Source organism: Crocodylus siamensis, chromosome 3 (assembly GCF_052110815.1).
Source record: "Crocodylus siamensis isolate JL-2025a chromosome 3, ASM5211081v1, whole genome shotgun sequence".
Classification (NCBI taxonomy): Eukaryota; Metazoa; Chordata; order Crocodylia; family Crocodylidae; genus Crocodylus; species Crocodylus siamensis.
Window position 1 is genome coordinate 13,709,669 of NC_143397.1, and position 24,184 is coordinate 13,733,852.

At 42.5% G+C, this 24,184-nt stretch overlaps 1 protein-coding gene across 3 annotated transcripts in view; it reads right to left on the reverse strand.

Annotated features, from left to right (window-relative positions):
• DYM (dymeclin) overlaps window positions 1-24,184 on the reverse strand; it is a 370,073-nt gene that overhangs the window by 101,464 nt on the left and 244,425 nt on the right. For all 3 annotated transcript variants that reach the window (XM_090037771.1, XM_090037772.1, XM_090037773.1), the window contains one exon: window positions 11,334-11,436. In XM_090037771.1, the coding sequence (XP_089893897.1) occupies window positions 11,334-11,436 (103 nt within the window). The remainder of the gene's footprint in view (window positions 1-11,333; window positions 11,437-24,184) is intronic.

The window sequence follows — 24,184 nt, forward strand, 5'->3', positions numbered from 1 at the left end:
CCTAAAACACAATTTGTTTCGAGAAATTAAATGAAATAAGGGAAGTATTTGACATCTATCCACGTACGAAAGAGTAAGATTACTGGTCCTCTGGTTCTCAGTTGGGGGAACTGAAATGAGGGGCTATTCATAAAGTACTTGCAGCTTTGACTATAATCAACTGTAATAACAAGATACAAGTTACAAAAAAATTCTTTTTGTTAAAACCACTTTTGTAATACTGCTTTTTAATAACCCTCATAATAGCCGAATTAGAAGGACCCCAACTGAAGTCATTCATCCCACATAAAACAAACATTGCTTTTTCTTCTTAGCTTTGTTTTACAAGCTACATTATTTCCAGATGACGCTCGAGGGGCCTAAGAGTTTTAAGAATTAGATGCTTAAATAGACAGCTGCTTTCTATTTACCATATATATCAAGGATAAATCAAAGAAGATTCTAAATAGTGGACTTCATTTATTACACTATTGAGAACAAACAGAGAAACAAAAAGAATACAAAGAAAGAAACATCTCATCAGGCAGCTACAAAGGCTTTATTTAGATTATTTAAAGAGGAAAGAAATTCAGTGACATTAGTGAATTTTTTCTTACCTGCTGTGCAGAACCACACTGGTTGAGGGCCAGGATAAAAAAAATCAGCCCTGATCAGCAGTTCTCACAAATCCATTAGGCTTTGCTACTGGACTCTTAACATGCACAGCTTGCTTTGTTCATATTCTTTAAGCCTTCCCTTTGGACCATAAAAGTGGATGAATTTTCTAGGCTTTTACATCACATTAGGAAGTATACAAGGAAGAATCACAAGTCCATCTTTCTGTTTCCACCATGGGAGTGAGTTGCAACAGAACCTACCTGTATAATACCTGTTACCTTCAACATGCAACACTTTGGTGCTCTAACACACTAGGAATTTATTAAGCCCACTTTTAAAACATGCCCCAAAAATAAATACCTTGTAAGAGTGGACACTGGGCAGCTGCACTGCTGTTCTATGAAACTCGCAGGATTAAGAAAAAGGTAGTAATTGCACTTCTGCTGCACCATTCATCTGAGGACATTCAAAATGCTTTATGTAGAAGTCAAAGGTTTCACTGCCAGAGTGCTATTCTGAACAGTGGCTAAAGCTTTATTTTGATTATTAACAAAAGAAAAAAATATTCAAAAGACATGGAATAAATCATGACTCCAGCACCTGAGCAGTATATAAGGATGTGTTTTTATTTTGCAGTTAACCTTAAAACTCTCTCCAATTTCTCCACACACAGTACAAATGGCAAATTTAAAGGTTAAATTCAAATGAGTTTTGGAAATTTCCCATGGGGCTAGTTACCAATTTACCTAAACTATTTGCTGATAGCACTGTACCATTAACCAATTAGAAAGTCTCTAGCTTAAATTTTCAGGGTTGGTAGTTATAGCTGCCTTGAAAAAAAAGAGGACTAATTTCAAAAGAGCTCTGCAGACAGCCACCTCTGGATGCTAAGCAGCTCTAGAAATCTGACCCCAACTGGGGTGTTGAGTAATTCAGACAAACTACTCCAAATAGACTTCAACTAGCCCCTGAAACACCAGGATCACTAGTAAAGAGCAGCCTGAGCTTACTGCTGCTAGTAAGCCTCAGCTACAGACTCCTCTGCCCCGCTGTTACAATTATTGTTAAAATTAATTTAGACCCTGAACAAAGACAACTTAACCAAATATGCTTTGAAGACCAGACTGATGAGGCACACTGACTCATTCAAATAATAAAAAGATTTCTTTGATATACATTTTTTGTTCCTTATTTTATTTTATTTTTTTACTTCTACATGAAATTAACTCTCACTGCTGAAGATAAGAAAGGTTTTTAATCTAGAACATATGATGTTAAATTCCTGAATTCAACCAGCTTTCCCATATACATATATGCCCTCTGGAAAGATCACAGCTCATTACCAGTTGTGGCATGCCAAATGCTGGGGTAGGACAGTCATCTGTGATGTCAAAACGCCTAAAAAATAAACAACCTGGGTATACTGTCACAGCAATAAATTTGCTGCATCTCTTTCCATAGGAGTGTTGTAGAGTGAATTTAGATATGCTACAGAGGTAGAGCATAACCCATATTATTAATTTATAATGAAAAATAAAGGACTCTGTATTATACACGTTTGGGGTTCATTGGTTATTTAAAAATTTAATTTTAAAAGAAAAGCAAAAGCTTCTTGGAGCATTTCATTCCAGATGTGCCTGCCAGTCACTAATTTCAAGTACAATGCTTTCTCAGCATATGAAAAGCTGTCACAACTGAATTTTTCAGCTCTTTCAAGCCTGGGGACAATCTGACACAAGAGTTAAATAAAAAATGTAAATTTCAAAATAGCTAAAATTTAGGTTTTTCACAGCTTATCTGGAAAAGTAATCAACTGCTAGATATTATTTCAGGGGAGTTTTAGTGATTAAAAACAGAAACAGTACTTTGAATTGAGCTGTTAAAGGACTCCATGTGAATCCTGGTATACGAGGTGGAAGCCTGATTTCTTGTTAACGTAACCTATTAACCCATTAAACCTATTTTAAGTCAAGTACTTAGAAGTTAGGAAATAGGTAGGACAATTCTATTTTGGCTCTATATGTACAGCATTATAATGTTCTCACTGGCTGCACAAGACACAATGCTCAATTGAAAAAACAGCTCTGCAAAACTGTTTTTCATTTATTATTCCTGGAGTGACAACATGCCTTATTTACTGCATACACTTCAAATCGTATCTTGAAGACACAACGGCTACCTTCTTTATGAGCTTTTCTAGGGTGCTCATCACTATGATAAATTAATGGCAAACCATTCAAATATCTTTGAAGCACTCTGTGATATACATGTGTATTACCATCCCCAGTTTCACAGGGGGAACAGAGGTGCACCAAGATTAAAATCAGAGGGCCCACTAATTTTGGTGCCCAAACTAAGACGTAGAGACTTTTTTAGTCAACACTATGCACTTCAGTAACTCTGATCCCAGGGTAACTATTTGGACACCCAGAACAATGAAAAAACACATAGTGGTCATCTGCATAAAGTGACTTGCCGAGCACTGCTTACATACTCTCTGGCCAAAGCAAAAATGAATATTCATCTCCAGGGCAATATTCAAGTGCCTAACTACAAGACAATCCCTAGTTTTTCTGTAAGCCCATTGTACTCAATCCATCTTTTCATACAAGCTCCTGTAAGATTCTCCAAATCCCGACAGACGATTTATCCTGTGCACTGATGAAGGCAGAGGTCATGCAGAAAAATAATAGTGCATGATCCTGCCTGGATTGAAGACTATCATAATGCTTACCTATAAGGTGGCCAACTTGAGGTCACTCAGACAACTTGAGTGCTTGGCTTTTTAACCTGAATAATGTTATTTTTAATGCAACTTTTGTGTTTCATAGATATTTCATCACATTGCATTAAACTGACTCTCAAATGGTTCCCCAACAGTGCTGGAACATTTAGAGTATGTCCAGATTCTTCAGAGGCTTAAGCTTCTAAAATCTGATAGCTCTACTCTACAGAGCATGTGCAAGTAGATGTTTCAAAGGCTTATGATTTGGTGAAATGTGGGGGATTTTTTGGAGGAACAGCAGAAGGCATCTCTCTGCCAAAAAGGCCGTTGTCTATGTGCCAAATTTAAAGCTGATCCAAAGCAGGGGACACTGCAGCTTCTTTAAAAAAAAAAATCACTAGAATTTAACATTGCAGAATGACATTTTCCCCTAACCTTGTTCTCAGAAACAGTTGGAGTGTTATGGCTTGAAACTCCCTCTCCCCAACTCTCACCCCTCCTAGTAAAATCAACTTAAGAGACAGCCTGTTGCTTAAAGTTTGACAAACTTAAAGGCAGACAAGTTTCTTTGGGTAGATGTAATATCTTTTTATTAGACCAACTAAATTGGAGGGGAGGGCAATTATTTTGAGTGGAAGGCCACAATGAGTTTTGGTGAGCCATCAAGGACCGCATGGGTAGCCCCACACTCTTGTTGCCATCCTGGGACCGGAAGACCCACTCCTACCCATCCCCTTGATTTCTCCTCCCCTCCAAATACTTTTGGGGGGGGGGGGGGGGGGCCATCTTAGCATCAGAAAAAAAACCAAAATCACACACTAAAAAGCAAACACCTACTGTAACTTATTTTAATATTACAAAAAATATTTGTCACAATTTGTGTTTGTGTACTATATATAGAGGAGCTTGAATAATAACTCAAAATAAATGTTTAGTTTTGTATATTGTGTGGTACACGTATATGTGATGTGTGTGTGCATACACACGTGTGTATGGTGTGTGTGTCCATGCATGCATGCGTGTATGGTGGGTGTGTATAGGGGGAGTGTGTGTGTGGTAGGATGTGGGGGAGCTTGTGTATATGTGGGGGGCCGTGGGGGCAGGGTGTGGTGTGGGGACCCTCCCATACTCGCCCCATGGCACGGCAGCAGGCTCCAGCCAGCGCTGCACATTGGGGTGAGGGTGCAGCCTCCCCCAGGCTGTCTGTATTGCCGGTGCTCCCTGCCACTCACGCACACACCCTGCACTCACACAGATGGGAGGGAAGCCCCTTGTGCTGGAGCAACACAGAAGAGAAGCCCTGTGGGTTGGAGCCCATCGCCTTCCCTACTAGGGCTGGTTTCAGGGGAGGGAAGGCAGGCAGCTCCAGCCCACAGGGCTTCTCTCCTGTGCTGCGCAGCCCCAGCAGGGAAGGCTCCAGCATGTGGGACTTCCTTCCCTGCTGTGCGAGTGCCGGGGCTGCATGCAAGTGGCAGGGAGTGCCAACAATACAGAAGGCCCTGCAGAGGCTGCACCCCGATGTGTAGCACTGGCCAAAGCTGCACCCCGCTGGGCACCTGCACCCTGAGCACCCTGCCTGCTGCTGCCACCACCTGCTGGGGCTGTGTGTTATGGGGAAGTGTGGGAGGCTCCCCACACCACCACCCTCCCCCACACGCACACACCGCCCACCCCAGTTCCATGCTGCCACCACCCTGTCTCCCTGGGTGTGGGCTCCACACTGCTACCAGCCCCAGCCCCACGCTCTGCACTCCTGCCCCCACCTCTTCCCTGCCTGCTGCCCAGAGCCAGCAGGAGACCAGGGAAGAGATGCAGGTCCCTGGGGGCGGCAGCTGTGGCCCCACACAGAAGCTACACGCTGGCTGGGTGGGGCCCTTCTGTCCATGAGGGTGGGAGTGAGGCAGTAGGGTATGTTTGGGGGACGAGTGTACACGTGGGTGCCTTGCTCCCATCCTCGTGGGCAGAAGGGCTGGGCAGGGCACAATTTGTTGGGGGGCACCGCGGGATGGATGAAAGTGCTTGCCAGGCCAGATCTGATCCACAGGCTGTATTTTGCCAGGCCCTGAAATAAATAGTTGCAAAAACTGTCCTTTGCAAGATGAGGCCTTTATACAGGGGAGTGTCAGGCAAATACATGGTGCTTTGCTTTGCGTTGAAATGCAAAATTATTCACAAAAATGTTAAAGGAGATGGAACCAGGAGTGAAAATAGAGAACTTTGCTGAAATGACTACTGAAATGAAGATGCACAAAGAAAAATGAGAACATGAATGACAGCTAGAAAAAGCCATTCCTAATTATCTTTCTATGATTTGCCCACTTGCTAGTTCAGTATTATTTAAAATTAACTTTGAGATTACACAATGTAATGAGAAATAAAAATATTCCTGAGAAACACAAAGCTCTAGGTAGCCCAAAATTCTGTACAATGCACATTTAACACTATTCATTTAAAGCCTATGAATGTGCTTCTTTCAGACCAGGGGTAATACTTTGCAGCATAAAATTTTGCTTCTTTTGCTCGCCTCTTTATCTCAGTGGAAAGGTCTGACCTGGGAGATGTGACCTCACATCCACACTCTGCTCCTCTCCTTGGTACTCCATTAGGAACATGGGGATACAAAAGGGAAAGGACATTTTCCTTTGCTCAATGCAGGACTTGAGATATTAGCTGTACCCTCTAACTAGCTGCCCTCCTCTAGCTCCTGCAGAACTAAAATGTCCCATGACATTCCTTAAGGGGCATTCAGGCAAACGGAAACAGCAATCACTCTTCTTGGAGAACACACATTATAAACGTGGACTTCCACAGGCAGTATACCCCAGGGACGTCAACAAGCTGGTGAGGGGCAGGCAATTATTTTGGCTGGAGGGCCACTTACTGGGTTTTGGTGAGCTGTTGAGGGCTGCAAGGGTAGCCCCACGCCCAGTTGCCATCTTGGGACTAGATATCCCACACCTAACCCCTGACCTTTGCCACTGAAAGTCCCTCCCCTTACCTCCGAAAGTACTCTTTTTGGGAAGAGGGGTTTGCTTGGAACCAGAAAAGGGGTTTTGGGAAGAGGGGTTTCTTGGAACCAGAAAAAAAAAAACAAATCATGCACTAAAAATCAAATATCTATTGTAACATATTTTATTTCGAAAAATATTTTTGTCCTTATTTATGTGCGTTTCCTTAGTGTATACAGAGTTAACCCAAAATAGCTCAAAATAAAGTCTTACTCCTGTATATTGTGTGCGGGTATGGTGGGGTGTGCTTGGGACACAGACATGCATGCAAGTGCGTGCCAGGGTTACAGCCCTCCCCGCAGGCAGGGCAGGGCAGACAGGCCTGCTGAGCCCTAGGGCTGTGGCTGCTGCTGGCAGCAGGTTGTAGCACCCATGGCCCTGGTTACTGGAGCTTCCACTCTGCCTTCCCCTAGCAACAGGGAACACCTGGGCCCAGACCTGCCACAGTCCTACTTCCCCCGTTGTTGCTATGGAAGCCAATCGGACCCCATAGTAGTGGTGGCAGTGGCTGCAGGGCCCAGGCTGGGGGGTGAGATATACACGAGCTCCTAGGGCTGCCACCTCCAAGCCCCAGGATTAGCATGGCTTCACCCAGCAGGGGAGAAGGCCTGGCTGCAAAGGAGCTGGTCCAGGTGAGGCTACTTGTGTGCAAGCAAAGCAGCAGGTGCACCCCCTGAGCCAGTCAGTACTCCTCCCTCAAGAGCCCAGAGCTCATGCACCTTGCGGCTCCTCCCCACCACCACTCACAGTGTGCAGCCCCAGCCCCGATCTCACCCACTCTGGACTCACTCCAGCTAGAGCGGACCAGCTGGCACCCGTATGCACAACTCTGACCCCAGCCTGCCCCATGCCTGCTCCACACCGCCCACCCATGCTAAGCAGCAGCCGGGCATAGATTCATAGATTGTAAGGCCGGAAGGGACCTCACAAGATCATCAGGTCCAGTCCCCTGCACCAAGCAGGAAAGGTAACTGGGGGTGAGGTAACCCCAGCAAGGTGACTGTCTAGTCTCCTCTTGAAAATTTCCAGGGTAGGTGATTACACTACTTCTGGAGGGAGCTTATTGCACAGCCTGGACACTAACTGTGAGGAAGCTTTTCCTGATGTTGAGCGTGAATTGATCTTTCAGGAATTTGTGGCCATTACTCCAGGTTTTCCCTTCGGGTGAACTTCATTTGGTTCCGATCCGCCCAACTTGCTAGCCTGTCTAGGTCCACCTGTATTTGTAGCCTATCTTCAAATGTGTCCATGCTCTCCCATAATTTGGTGTTGCCCGTGAACTTGGCCAGTGAGCTCTTCACCCCCACACCCAAAACATTAATAAAGATGCTGAAAAGTATTGGACTGAGCACTGACCCCTGTGGGACACCACTGCCCACTTCTTGCTAGGATGACACAGATCTGTTCACGACGACTCTCTGGGTCCTGTCCTGCAGCCAGTATCTCACCCACCTGACTGTCTTGGAGTTAAGATCACAATCCTCCAATTTTCCTGCAAGGACATTGTGGGACACTAGATCAAAGGCCTTTTGGAAGTCAAGGTATCTGCTTTTTCATGTCCAGGTGGCAAGTTACCTGGTCATAGAAAGAGACAAAGTTGGTAATACAAGACCTACCCGTGACAAAGCCATGCCGGCTGTCATTCAGAATGTCACCTTCTGCAAGCCTATTGCAGATAGACGCCTTGATGAACTTTTCTAGGATTTTCCCCAGAATGGAAATTAGGCTGACTGGCCTATAGTTACCCAGGTTGTTCCTCCTGCCCCTCTTGTGCATGGGCACAACAGTGGCCCTCATCCAGTCCTCAGGGACTTCTCCAGAGTACCACAAACTGTGGAAGAGTTTTGCTAGGGGTTCTGCAATGGCTTCAGCCAGCTACTTCAGTACTCTTGCATGAAGATCATCCGGCCCTGCTGACTTGTATATATCTAATTTTTTTTTAGAATTTAGGGTAGAAGCCGCTGCTGGCATGAAGGAAAAGTGGCCCTTCCCCCTCACCGCTGCTGGGCAGTTCCTGTTGAAACCTCCCAGGGCCCATGCCCAAGCTGCCCTACAGCTCCACTGCAGTGCCAGCACTGCCCTGGGGGGTGACCCAGAGGTGGCAGCGATGGCAGCAGAGAGAAGCTGCAGGGCAGCCCGGGTGTGGGCTCTGGGTGGCCGCAGAGGGGCTGCTTTTCCTCTGCGCCAGCAACAGCTTCTATCCCGCTGCTGCCACTGCTGCCATTGCTTAGCATGGCCAGGTGGTGCAAAGCAGATGTGGGGCAGGCCAGTGTTGCTGGTACCACAGAGCTGAGGTCACTGGTGGTGGCAGCGGAAAGGAGTTGCTGCCACCTGGGCTGCCTAGACAGGCAGTTCAGTTGCAGAGCCACCCCAGCCCTGCCGGATGCCCAGGGGCAGCAGAACGTGCCGTGGGTTGGAGACAACGCTTTGGCCAGGTGGGACCAAGGGACCCACCGTGAGCCAGACAAAGACCCTCTGTGGGCTGCATCCAGTCCACAGGCTGCATTTTGCACACCCCTGAATTAGTGCGTGACATCTGGTCTACATTAATGAAATCAACTGAGATTTAGGTTGAGCTTAATCCAAAGTGATTCTGAAAAAATCAGGCCACTAGCTTGAGTACATTTTCCTTTTTTAAATACCGGTTTAAATCTTTAAGTGTCTTTATTCCCTCCTGCATACATCTTTTCAGCCTTTCTACCTCTGCCTGTTTTCTGAATTCCCCCCATTTCTTCTAGTAATGAATTGCCTTAATCTCTGCTGTACTAAAACTTAAGTGTTGTCTCAGCCATGCTTATAGAAGTAGAATGATTTCCTCCCTCCATTTGTGAGGGACTGACTGCATATGTATTTCCAGATCGTTTCCCAGCTGCATTTAGTTGATATCCAGCACCAAACCAAAGTCACAGCCTAAAGAGCATTCTTATGTTTTATGCTACCTTCTCTTCCTCTGAACAGTGGTATTTTGCTTGCCTAGAGGAGGGAATCCCAGGGTCTCTTCATAAATTAAGCATCTTCTCCTATGACAAGATACTTAACACCTTCCAGACAGCCAGGTTAGGCCAAACATAGCTCTAGTTCAGCCATCAAAAATATATGCTAGTGTTAAAATACTTTTCACTAGCCTACACAGGCTCAGACACCTTCCAGTGCCTTACATAATTAATTCAACTCCAAAATATACCAGCGAGATAGATTTGAGAGACGCAGGTTGATCAAGTCACTATGGTGAAAATACAGTCACTTCTCATCTGAAACCAGTCAAAGCAACTCTACACAAGAATTCAGGGTAGGTTACAAAGACTCTGGTAACTAAAGGAACTGGAACATGAAGTGATCTAAGAACCTTAGTTAAAACTTTACAAAGCACTGAGGTTTATATCCCCTCTGGGAAATAACTTCACATTCTTAGTGACCAGTGTCACCAGTGCTCAGGATGGTTAATACTGTATCCACAAATACCATCTCTAGCAGCTGTCTCTCGTAACACCATGTGCAGGTATTAGTTCAAAGCTAATTGAATTATAGCACCAAATCATTTCCAAGTATTTCTACATCTAAAGGACACTGAGGGTATCTCCTTCATTGGAGGAGGTTTCCAGGAAGAGGCTGGATAGGCACTTGACTCAGATAGTTGAGAAACAGTGCATCCTGAATTAGTGCAGGGAGTTGGACTAAATTACTTTGGAAGTTCCTCCATAACCCACAAGTTCACTTGTTCAAGGTTATCCAGATGAAAGGGTTTTTAGATTCTGGTTGCATCCTTAAAATAAACTGGATATACTTCCTTACTTTGGGAGAAGGTGGATTTTGTTTTGGTTTTTTTTAAATACAGTCTCTAGGCTTTCCAAAACTGCACATATGTTAGAGTGCGACTGCAGGAAAGCACAACCAATAAATCAGATACCATAAAAATCACTGGTGCTGTAATGAAGTTCCTCCGAAATATGGCATCACAGGTGGCAAGAATAAATAGAAAGAAACAGCAGGTGATTTATTGACTCAATAACCTTGGCCTGCATTCTGCTTTTGAATAACAAAATGTCTCTGGTTTGGAGGACTACGTACGAATATTGACCAGGAGATGCAGGACAAAAACCTTGCCACTCAAATGATTTATCCTGAGACCTCAAAACCTGACCTATTAGATAAGATGACAAAGTCTTAATAGCTTTAAATACCTGGCGATAGAGCAATGCAGTATGTACTGCCTGAGAAAAATGGTTTCCAGCAGACTTACGAAAACAAGGCAAAGATGAAAGTTGTATTTCAATGTTCAAACTCGCAGCAATTCATACATCTGGGAAAAGCAGTTTTGTACATAAATATAAAGAGGTAAGAATGCAAATCAATATAACCAAAAGACACTTGAAGAGAATATGTTTATATTGTTACTTATGACTTTGGAAGAAGTTTCTTTGTCGCACTGATTAACAGTACAGCAAGTAAGATGTTTTCTGGCAGCCATGCAATTAAGTTATGAATGGCTGCCTACGTACAGACACTGGCTTACTAGAACAGTATTAAAACCATCCTTTAACTTTGTATATGTGTGTGTGTGTATGTTCAGAAAATATTAGCTTAATCAAGGACCGCAAAATATACTAGGTTTTGCGGTTTCAGAGATTTATTGCTTGCTTGAACTGATCTACATAATATTTCAAGCATTTAAACTACTGGTAAATGCCAAAAAGCTAATTTTAAAAATAACGTTTTTAACAATATCTATTAAATGCATACAATTACAACCATCTTGAAACTGCAAACTGACGGACTTACAGTAGGTTTCTTAGCTATGAATAGCTGTGGTTTTGTTTGGCCATTTCTAAGTATATTTTTCATTTTCTTACTAAGTTTCAGACATGATGTCATTCACAGAGGTTCCTACATTATGGTGTTGGTGGTTGCCTGGTTGTCACACACTTTGATAAACTTTTGCAGATTTGGGGATGTTGCTGCTTCTATTTTGAAACATTTGCTAAAACACAAGCTCAAATACTCACATAATCAGGAAGCGGAGAGTCATCTGAACTGAGGGAACCTCGCAAGGATTGTGTGGCTTGCTCCAGAACTTTGTTGTGCTTTTTGGACAACAAAGAAAACAAACTGAAAAAAATTGAAGAAAAGAAAAAAAGGTTTATTGTAACGACAAGTTACAAATTTAAAATTAGCTATTCACAGGGAGAACATTTCTTTCAATTAGGAGTTTAAAAAGAAAATACTGAGTGCATTAGTCACGTGGATAACAGATTTATTAGATCTTGGAAAAATGAGAGAGAACCTTGAATTACAATGACATGTCATACAATAAACTATGGGAAGGGATGTCACATTTTCAGGGTTAAGTACTCAAAGGCCAGGAAATAATACAGTTAAGGTTGCATCTGCAATTTCAGTTCTGCTTTCATGTTTAATTATTAAAATACAGTCTTGAAGTTCTTCATCTCATGCTATATATTTATTTTCCAGAGCCCCAGATATACATAAGAGCTTGAACATTCTTCATTTCACTCAAAACATGAGTTTAGTTCACAAAAGCTTAGGACAGAAGTCTTCTTTATGGAATGTATTTTGGTAAGTGTATCAGCACTCATACACAATGCATGTTCTTTTTAAGCAGCCCAGACTCTCTTTAGTATAATTCAGGGAATAAAGCATTGACTTACAAAATCTTTGAACATGGAGAGTGCCTGTGTGCATCTTTTTTATTGCTACTTTCACTCTGGGTAGACATGTCAAAAACATAAGTGACTTAGGAATAAAAGTTCTATTCGGAACTGATGGAATTTATGATGGTTTGCTCCTAAAAATGTTACCAAGCATTAATCCTTAGCATGTGAGTTAAGTAAAGTGTACTTCCACATAAAGTATTATAAAAGTCCTGTCCGATATACAAATAACAGTATATGATATCACAAGGAACTGCACAAACATATCTAAGTCTGCTAAAGAATGTATGATTTGTGACAGCAGCAGCTCCTTCAACAGCAAATTTACTTTATAAGGTGCTTGTAAATGTGCTGTTCTTTAGTTATATAACTGTTCCTTTGTTGACTGTGTTTAATACACCCTTCAGTATTATCCATCTCTGCCTCTTCTCTTCACGCTAATCAAGGGAAGCAATCTAGCTCTGCAATCTAGCAAATCCTACACACCTCTAAACATTTTGTTGCCCTTTTCAAGATTTTGTCAGACTCTGCTCCAGTAAATCATTCCCTAGGTGAGATGAGTGAAGCTGAACACAGTTTATAACAGAGCAGCAAAGTGACCATATGGCTAGGAATTATGAGTGTGCGCGCGCACAGGACAGCAGTGCATTTTATTCCATCTATTTATAATATCACCATAAAAATAAGCCAGAAGAAGCACCTAACTCCTACTTTCCCTTCCATCACATTCAATACAAATTTATTCAATCTTTTCTTTTTAAGGCCCTCCATGGTTTATTCCTACCTTCTCTCAGGTCTTGTGTGCTATCAAGACTTCAACTTCCAGCCTAACTCCACCAATAATGCCAGTTCTGAACATACATTTGTCAAAATTTTCTACAAGCAACTTCACACTTTTTTCATGCTATACATTGTATAAGGGATCCCCTTCCACCCCCACCACCCTGCATTAAAAATCTGCAAAGACACTACACTGCCCAAACACAAACTTTGCTGCCTGCCAGAAATCAACAGTAGTTAGGGAACTCCTGCCCTGTCACCTCTGCTCATTATGCTGCTCATCACGGTCTCATGGTTACCTGGTGCTCTCTCATTTGTATGCTGTATTCTCCTTCTCTCTCCCATTTTATAGTGAGATTCTAAGCCTTTAGGGGCCTTTTTGCTGAATGTTTGAACAGAACCTAGCACAAAAGAGTCCTGATCCTTGATTGGGTCCTTAGGAATTCCCACAATGCAAATAGCAAATAATGAGAGTTTGCACAGACTGGGACAGACACTGGGCCAGATGGAGTTGATCCAGAGCACAAACTCTCAAATGATACCATTTACACCTGTCTTGATTTCTCCTTCCTGAAATGCCCCAGACACAAGTTTTCTATCATTTTCAGCTTTTCTATAAACCCTCAGGGAGTAGTTTCCTATGCTCACCTTTAAATCCATTCAGAGACATTGGGGCTTCTCTTGTAGCACTATAACAATTCTGAAAGTCTTATATTCAGAACAAGAACCCAGAGAAACACAGAGACAGCAGTACATAAGGTATGTTCAAGTCAACCATGCTCCAAGTTCAGGGTACTGAACACACATGGCTGAGCTGCCAGCCACCCCGACTGGCCAGCGCAGCCCTTCTCCCCAGTCAAACTGCCAGTGGTGATGGAGGGAGGGAAGGGAATGGAGGTTCCCCCCCCAGCCCTGAACCAGCACAGTTGGGGGGAGGCCTATGCACATCCTAGCATTGCTGGTCAGCATGTCTCCTCCCCGCAGCCGCCAGCTGTCAGCACTGGGGGGGGAGGGAGGCAGAGCAGAGGCCCCCACTGCATGGCTCCTCCCCCCAGCTGTGCCAGCTCAGGCTGGGGAGGGGGCATGGTGGGTCCACATGGTGGGTGCCTCTGCTCCCCTCCTCTGCCCTGCCACAGAGCTGGCTGTTGGCAGGGGGGGAAGGGGCTAGAGAGAGAGTAGCTGTGCTGGCAAGCCAGGCCAGGCAGAGTGGGGGGATCCACCATGCAGACCCCCCCCCCCCCCAGCTGTGCTGGTACAGGCCGGGGCCAGCCCCATCCTGCCACCACTGCCAGCTGGCGCGGCCCCCAGCCCTGCCTCCTGCCTGCAGCAGGCTCTGTTAGAGTCTGCTAAGCTGGAACAGACAAAGGTGGCCGAGGCTAGCGCACCACCCTGTCGGGGGAAGTTAGCGGGGCCCACGAAGCAGCCTGGACTAGGCTGGGGGACTGCAACCTAACTTGAGTTGGGAGAGAATCTGTTAGTGAAGTTCAATAGACAAGTCTAACCTAAATCACTTAAGTTTGATACTACATCTACCCAGGTCTACCTTAGACCAGGTTGTGCCATTTTTAAATTGGTCTGTGCGCTGAACTTCTATACTGTTATGGGTTTAGACTGGGTTTTGGTTACTTACACCTGTTTATGTGTAAAATCTGTACCTGGCCACAGTGATCATATTATGACAGGCATAACATAGGAAACTAGACAGGTTAAAGAGAACATTTCTCATGAAACAGCCTCAAACTTTGGAACTTCATGCCATCGGTCTATTAGACCATGAATTCATTACATTCTCATGTTTTCCACCAGACCTTTTCTTGGACCACGGATCACGTGGCTACCTACAGAGTTTGGATTGGGTTGCATCTTATATTTGCATGCTTTCTTATATGAATTTAAGTGCATCAGAAAGACTACTATATGGTGCTGACAACAACATTGCTAAATCTGAGTTGTGAAAAATTCCTGTCTTTAGAAGTAACACTGCATTGCCCGTTTCAGGTAAACAGACAGTTGTCAAAGCCAAGTTTTAGGGAAGCTGGAAACCTGTTCTTGAGCCATCATTCTAGTTTGTAAAAACAGCAGTGGAAATTTAGGAAGGGAAAAGGGCCTCTGTCCACACCCTTGTCCTTGATAATCTTTATTTCTGTGTTGCCTCACTGTTATCAAGCTCATAGACTGAGGGAATATTCTAAGTGCTTCCGACAGCTGTAGATTGGTGGGAGGCTGATAAAAAGGCTAAGGAGTTAGATATCTTGTCAGGACTCCAGATGGTTACACCTGAAGGTGTAAGGGGCAGAGAAGAGGGTTCCAGAGACTGAGAAAGTCATAGCTTTCTTCTGTCCTTTTCTTTGAGACAGTTTTCTTGCATTATTAGACATTAATGAATGCTCTTCAGTGTACTGATTTGCCACCTTTGGATATAAAAACAATAAGCATTTCTTAGTCTCGTCTGGCTGTCTTTCTACATAAAGCAGAAATATGATCCTGGTTTTAGTTTTATCATGGGGGTCAAAGTCAAGAATCTATATTTCTAGCTCTATTTTTGACACGCATTCCTTTTCCTCTGTGTACTTTCCTCATCTGTACCATGGGTGTGACTGTGGTGAATGTTAATTAGATAATGTCTGTTAAGTGCTTTGAATATGGGGAGTGTTATGGAAATGAAGTTGTTGATACTAGTCTTAAAAAATAGAGTGAAGAAATGTTAGGAACATCATAGTACACAGTGACTTGGCTCTTAAAAGAGAAGGTGGAAGTTTGGGGGAAAATATCTCATTCCTTTAGACCAGGGGTGTCAAATTTATCTGGCCCTGTGAATTGGATGAGTGGTGCAGGGCCAGTCCATGGGCCAGATCAGGCCCATGGAGCCTCCCTCCCCACATGCCTAATTCAGCTCAGGCCATACCCACACAGGCTTGTCTGGGATGCCCCCCTTAGCAGGCACCATGGGACCTAGCCCAAGCAAGCACTGCAGGTAGCATACATCCCAGACACTGTATGCAGGGATGATCAAGCACAGCAAAAGGGGCAGCGCCACAGGCTGGATTATGGGGCTTTGTAGGTTGGATCTAGCCCATGGGCCATAGGTTTGAAACCTGTCCTTTAGAATCCCTCAAAAGGATATTGCAAAATCTGTTATTTTTGGCTGAGCCTTGGCTAACACCTAGGCCGTAGGACACTGTTACTGTATGGAACTTATCCCCTACATGCTGGAATGGTTACCATATCAGAATGATTTTTAAGCAAGTACAAACCGAAGAATTTCTTTTGTCTAATGAACATTTTTGTAGGCAGAATAGCTTTTAGAGTTTTCTATGCTCCTCAAAGCACTATAGCTTCCCCTTATGAACTCTGAAGCAGACTATATCTACAGTATATTGGCTGCAGAAATATTCTGCCACTTGAATGTATTTTTTACTTAACCGACACCAGAAGTGCATATACGTGTATGAGAGAAACAGAGTAGGGTTTGACTGTCTTCTCTAGTGTTCCCCAAGGGAGGAAACTAGTGATTCCCCAGTGCTAAGGACAAAACATGAGCATGAGTCAGGTTCACTAGCATTTACTTCCCAATTTGTGTTGAAACTTTGAAGTTCGTAGATTCTAGGGTCGGAAGGGACCTCAGTGGGCCATCGAGTCTGACCCCCTGCCCCTGGCAGGCAAGAAAAGGGTCACCAAACCTGGGGTCATGTGATCCCAGCCAGGTGCCTGTCCAGTCTCCTCTTGAAGACCCCCAAGGATGGGGCTAGCACCACCTCCCTTGGAAGCCCATTCCCGATCCTTGCAACCATGTTATCTACATTGCTCTTGGTGGCCGTAGGTAAATCTAATATCTGATGTAAATGCTTAGGAAATGTCCCAAAATGAGCCAGTAGGAGGTGCTATAAGAACATTCAACAAGACACCTTTTCTGGATATTGTGTATCACGTCAGCACTGCGATATAGTGGGCTGTACCAAGAAAAATCTTTTACAAATATGTGTTGTGGAGACAGTATAATCACTTAGAAGTAATCTAAGAAAGCCTACTGGAAGGCGTTCAAGAACAGGTTAAACCAAGTATTGGTCTATCCCCGAAGGCGCAATTCATTTTTTGGAGAGGAAAAAAGAAGCACTGGGAGGACAAGCAACTTCTGACACAAGTAGCTTCTTTGAAAAATATTTTGAACTGCTTTGGCTGCAAAGTGAATGTAAATGCAAAATAAGAGTTTAGGAGGCAGCGTTTTTGAATAATGTATTGTGAGAAAGGGAAAATGCACCCCAGCGTGGAACTGGGAAATATACTGAAAAAACAATTTTTTGACCAGTACATTAGCTGCTGAACCCTCCCCTCTCTATTTCTACTCCTGAAACATTAATAAGCACAACAGATAGGGAGTGAACTGCCAACTTCCACCGAACTCTGGAGAGATGACTGAATTAAACAAAAGAAAATGTCAGCTGAACCTCCGGATTAACTGCAAAACACGGACATCTATTAGGGTGCTGAATAAACTCCGAAGTGGAAATGGCAGAAACCCCAGCACTCAAGACAGTAAGTTACACTCATGATTTGTGCTTTTCACAGCACTCTCTACCCATGGATCCGAAAGTGCCTTGCTAAATATTCACTGGGCCTCACAGTAGTATTTAGAGGCAAGCGTTGCTATTGCTATTCTGTTGCACGGCTGGAAAAGGTCTTCTTGATTTGCACTTGGATGGCTCTTTTACTTCAGTTTTTACAAACAGGGGTGGCTAAAAGATGATAAACAGCTGGCGGCAAGATAGGGAAGGAGACTAACAGCCTAGAGCAGTGGAAGAAAAGGTTAGGGATTGCCTTAGTGAAGCCAGACACTTGCAAGTTGGCAGGGTAGAGCTAATTTCAGAGCCACTGGCTATTCTTTTTGAGAACTCGTGGAGGTTGGGTGAAGCCCCAGAAGACTAAAAAGCCCCATAAGGTTTCTTCCATGCAGCAGGTTCTCAAGGAATCCACAGGGAAGCACCTGAAGGAGAACAAGGTGGACAGGAAGAGGAAGCAGGGATTCTCCAAAGGCAGGTCATGTCTCACCAACATGATTTCCTTCTATAATAAGGTGACAGGGGGGAGAGCAGTAGATGCGATATATCTTGACATCAGCAAGATTTATGAAATTGTCTCCCACAACATTCCCATTAACAAGTTAAGGAAATACAGACTAGACAAAAGTATTGTATGACAGATACATAACTGGTTGGCTCATTGTCCTCAATGAGTAGCTTTCAGTGGTCAATGTCCGTTGGGAGGAGGTCTCAGGTGGGGTTCCCCAGGTTCTGTCCTGGTCCGGGACTTATCAAAATCTTCATTAATGATTTGGATGATGTGATTCAGTCCATTCTTTGCAACTTTGTGGATAACACCAAGTTGGGTGGAGTTGCAGACACTCAGGAGAGCAGGACTAGGATCCAGAATGGCATGGCAGATTGAGGGATGTGGTTAATCTCTTTGATTTGGCAATGGTGAGGCCACATCTGAAGTACTCACTCCAGTTCTGGACCTCCCACTATGGAAAGGATGTGGACAAACTGAAGGGAATTCAGTGGAGGGTAACAAAAATGGTCAGAGGACTGGGGAACAGGATTTCTAAGGAGAGGCTGAGGGAAGTAGGCCTATTTAGTCTGCGGAACAGAAGACTGAGGGTGGATTTGATAGCAGGTTTTAACTATCTAAAGGGGGATTCCAAAGAGGATGGAGGTAGACTGTTCTCAATGGTGACAGATGACAGAACAAGGAGTGATGGTCTCAAGTTGCAGCAAGGGAGGTTGATGGTTGGATATTAAGAAAAACATTCTCACTTGGAGGGTGGTGAAGCACTGGAACGGGTTACCTAGAGAGGTGGTGGAATCTCCATCCTTAGAGGTTTCTAAGGGCCAGCTTGACAAAGCCCTGGCTGGAATGACCTAGTTGGGGATAGTCCTCTCTTGAGTAGGGGGTTGGACTAGATGACCTCCTGAGCTTCCTTCCAACCCTCATTTTCTATGATTCTATGCAATTCAAATGTACAGGGACTTCCTTCCAACAGCCTAGTAATAGCACTCATGGAGCAGTGGTCTAACAGAAAAAGCACAAGTTGGGGTACTACTTGGTGTCTGTTATAGATCACCAAATCACAGAGAAGAACAGGATGACTGGCTTGTATCTATGATCTATATTTAATGGGTAGGAAAGAAAGCTGCATAATCATGGATGATTTCAAATCTAAGTACGGCATGGTTAGGTTAAAGCGCTTCTCAAACTGCCAGTATTAACGTGTCAGAGCTTCTAAGAAATCATCCATGACAATTTTTTAATTCAGTTAAATTCAACTTGAAGGAACTCTTCGTAAGGCATGAACTTGAGTGATAAAGAAAAATGATCAAGCACATAAGAAATTACTGGCTGTGCAGGTGCAAGTGATCATGATTTTATAACGTTTCTAAGGAGAAGAAAGCCTAAACCAGTAATAGATGAACTTTGTACTTAAAGAATTATCATTTCACAAAGATGTTGGAACAAAACATTTAAATATAATAGTATAAATGATTAAGAACTATTCAAGAGCATTCTACCAGATCCCCAAAAACTCAGAATCCTATGAGTGAGAAGGAAGGATATGCTGGTTTAAAAAACACCACCACCAGCCTGCTGGGGAATAACTGCAATATAAAAACTGATGCAATACTAAACAATTAAAGGCATATAATGAAAAAAGCTGAAGTTTAAAATAATTACTACAAATCTGAAGTTCGAAATTTATGGGGAAAGAAACAGGGAAAAGGAGAACTCTATGGTGAGAGCTGAGCACAGAAACAAGGTTTAAAAAACATATTGGGAACAAAAGGAATTCTAACCAAGTTACTGGACCGTTACTATATGCAACCAGTGGAACTATAAGTAAAATTGCAAAAAAGGGTGGTCATCAATAAATATTCCCAATCTGTTAAAGGAAAAAAACCTTGATGCACCATTCATATCTGGTGAGGGTGATATATTTTCCATTCAAACAGTAACTCAGGAGGCAATTTTCATCTCATATGTTTAGATCATTCTAGCACCCAAGAGTTGTATGAAAGCTAGCTGAGAAGCTATCTGGATCATCAGTGCTAATTTTCAATAGGTCTTGGAGCAATTGGGAAGGTATAGCCGGCTGGGATAAAGTTAATGTTGTACCAGTACTTTAAAAATATAAACAAACCAGACCCAGGTTATTCTAGGCCTGTCAGACTGACATTGTTTTGGGGAAAACAACAGAATGGCCAATACAGGAATTGATTAATAAAGAATTAAAGGAGGGTCATATAAATAATATTAATAAAAGAGGAAAAAATTCATGTCAAACTAATTTTTTCAATAAGACTGCAAGCATGATTGATAAAGTTAAAAAGTTAGATACCTAGAAGGAATTTATCTGACTTGGTACCACAACACACTTTAATGAAGAAACTAGAATGATAAAAAATGGCACATATTATATAGATTAAAACCTGGCTAACTGACAGATCTCCAAAGGCAACTGTAAGCAAAGAATCACCATCAAGTGGGATTCCACAGAAACTAATTATTCACCATGTTAAAAGCCAATAACCATTCCAAAGCTATTAAAGCTATTTCTAGATTTTATTGATGACCTGGGAAACAATGCAATCATTACTGTGAGAGTTTGCAGATGACATAATAGTGGGTGGTATGGCAAAAAAATGAACAGGATGAGTCACTGGTACTAACTGATCCATTTCTTCTGAAACTGATCAAGCAACATGTGTTTCAAATACAGCCACATATCACACACCTAAGCCATAATGACAGGATAAGAAATGGTATGACTCTGAAGAGGACTGAAGGGTCATGACTGAGATCTCTAAATTTAAGTTTGCAGTGCACCACTGTGGCCAAAAGGCCTGACATGATCCTTGAATAAACAAACAGGGGAATGCCCGGTAAGGGTATTTGTCACTGAAGAACGGCTACTGGACTAGAACAGAGAAGAATATTTAGGAAATGGCGATGGCTTACAAAAGACTGATGTTAACAGTTAAAGGACTAGAAATCGTGCCTTACAGTGATACTTACAAGTATCTAAGTCTGTTTAAGTCTAGAGCTAAAGGAAGGTTAAGGTGTGGAAGTACCCGTCTGCGGAACAGAAATTTGAGAACAGGGGGCTCTCCAGTGTACAGACAAAACATGTAACAAGCTCCAATGGCTAGTAGGTGAAGCAAGACATTCAGACTAGAAATAAAGCACACCTTTTTTAATGGAGAGGGAAACAAAGCAATTTAGCAAGGGCTGTGGATTCTCCAACACTAGAAATCTTTAAGTCAAGATGGGCTGATTTTCTAAAATGGATGCTCTAGTTCCACCATAGCTATCAGACTTGAAGCAGGAATGAATTGAGGGAAGTCCTATTGCCTATGTTATGCAGTAGGGTCAAACTAGATTATCACAGTTGTTTCTTCTGGCCTTGAAATTTATTAATCTAAGCAATGCTCTACAAGTCCTTATTCACAAAAGAGGGAGGAAATGCTGCAGCAGAACCTGTGGACATTTTTATTTTGTGGTTTTCCATTATATATAATCTAAAGAAAAAGGCAGACAAGACAAACAAATCTTCCTGGGAGACAGCTCAATTCATGCTATTTGTGGGTTTTGCGGCCTTAAGAAAATCACTATCATTAAAATGGGTAAAACTGGCAAAGAACTAAACACTTACATTAGCGGCCTGACAGCCCCACACAGCTGTACAGCAAGGCAATATTAGCAATGATGCTGTCTTGTTATTCTCCATGGCACAGCTTGTAATTAAGGCTGCAATGATTAGCTGAAATGTAAAGTTATGCAGACCATTTGTGCCAATTTGGAAATGTTGACCTGCATGTTCAGATAGGAAGTGATGTACGATATGCAGTCCTGCAGCTAGATCCATGGGGCTGGGAGGAGTTCACATTTTTGGATGAGATTACAGGAGTCACCACACCCTAAACACCTCTGCCTCTCTGAAATCCTTAGATCTCCATGTAAACTGGACATGCACCATAGGCTCCACTACAACAACAAAGAGATATGTAACCATCCAGTTAGAGAGAGAGAGAACTAAGAAGCCTAAGTGTAGCTTAAATGTGTGCGCAGTCCATCAGTTCAACCTGGGAAAGTACATATTCTTGTATAAAGCCTGATGGTTGGCTTTAAGGATCTGTGTGTACCAGATACTATTCACTTTGCAAGAGAGAGAACCTTTAGCACAAAAATGAAAGAAAGAGGGGTACAACAGGCATAGTCAGACAACAAGCATTTGGAGGCAAGGAAAAGTGTATAGGACCCATGGAAAGAGAGACAAAAATCAGAGCTGTACATGGAAGAGAACTATACAAAATCACTCGGGCAAGGATTAGGAGTTTGACCATGATAAAGCTGATGAGGGTAAACCAGAGAGATGAAATGACATGGTATCAGGGAAATGTTAGAAGTCAAAGTCAGAGAAAAACCAAGATGTGGTTAACTATTTTAACTACAAATTCCAAAAAAGACTGATTATTGAACTGCTGGAAAGAGATTACTTCTCTCCTTGCCCTCTGTATCTAGGCAGACAAATGAAACTGAAATCTGGAACCTGCACAGGGGAGAGGACATTGGCATGAAGCAACAGGGGCAGGGCAGAGCAGAGCAGATGGTTTGGAAGGGAGTAAGGGCAGCTTAGCATTTGTTGAAAGCAAGGCTGAATTTAAGCTGCCAGGATAGCCTGAAAGAGATGAAAAACTGAAATAAATACAAGATCAGAGGGGGAAAGGTAAACTGATAGCGACCAAAATGTGCATGATAAATGATGCCAAATGAAGAAGAGACACAGACCACAGGCAAAATCCCCTCCCCTGCAAATATACTAACCTACTTCCAAACTTTCAAGAGCTGTAGTAAAATTTCCCCTAGTTTGAACAATTAAAATACCCAGTAAAATCTGTGAATATAGAATTATTTGGAAACTACGGTACTGTTTGAAATAGCATATTTGGTGCTTGGAAACTTAGGTTTTAGCCTTAGAGGAAGTACAAAGTAATGAACTGAGCACCAGCTGAACACAAAACACTAAGCTGTTCAAGACTAAAATCAGCTTCATGGGTCAGAAATCAAAATAACAAGTTTATTTTTGCCCTCAAGATTAAGAAAATGTATAAAGTTTAAAGAATTTAATATACATAGTAAAAAGCTGAAACCTACACACTATGTAAAAATATGATTCCAAAAAATTGCATTTGAACAGCATAATTCCATTAGAAACAGATCCTTTTGTACAGGAAAGACAATTATTTCTTGGACCAGATACCTGATCTCACTTAAAGTTAGAGAGAACATAAAACATGCATGCCATTTTAGCTGCATCTTCTGTTTTGAGGCCACTGCTTAAGGCATCACAAAGGAGAAAAAAGACAACATGTAGATAAGATGAACAAAATTACTTGCATCTATTTCCACTATTGAGTCTGTAGCAGCAATGGAAAAAAATCCTGAGTATTATTGTCCCAATTTGTAGCAAACACTGTGAAGCATCTCAGGTTACCTTTACTTTGGTTTTGCTCTCTATTTGGCATCAGGTTAAAGTATCAATTGTTTTGTAAAAAATCTGCGATATTTTACAAAATATATTCACTCTAGCAGATATCAATACTAAGAAATTAATAAAAAGTATACAAGTGCATCATACAATGGTTTCAGAATTGATAATAACAAATCCTGAAGGTATTCAAAAACAATTAATTATAGGACTATGTTAGCAAACAGGATTTCCTGCAAAAATGTAGTCAAGTAGACACAAACAGTCTGGAAAAAATATGGAGGTAAAGGAAGATAAAGTAAATATTTACAAAACGAAGTCTACAGTTTAATTTGCAAGTGAGTGGGAAATGCATTTTTCAACTGAAGGCATAAATTGTTATAGTTCATGGATACCTTCCAATAAACCCAACGGTGCTCTCATCACCAGAGAGCTCATACTGGATACAGAAGCCACTAAGAGCCCTTGCAAATTCCTTCAGATAATTTTATTCCGTTTTGGTCTGGAGTACAGCTAACTTGCTTACACTTCTACTTAAAGGACCAAGGATAAGTCTTATAATGAAGAGGGTAGAGTACATGCCACAAATACTGTGTAAATCCTGTAATCCTTATCCTTACTGTAAATCCTTATAATGTGGACCATTTTATATTATGGAAAGAATGGCACTGATAACTAGTGGTCCTACGAATCAACACATAAGGATTTTCATCTACAGAAGTGCCATGGAAACTAGGCATCGGCTGGGCACCCAGCCAAGCAAATCATGTGAAAGAGTTATCTATGAAGGAGTGAACGGCAAATGGTAAGCTAAGTTCAGAATACAGTCTGCAGGTGGGGGACTTCAGTGGCATTCGCCAGCACGGAT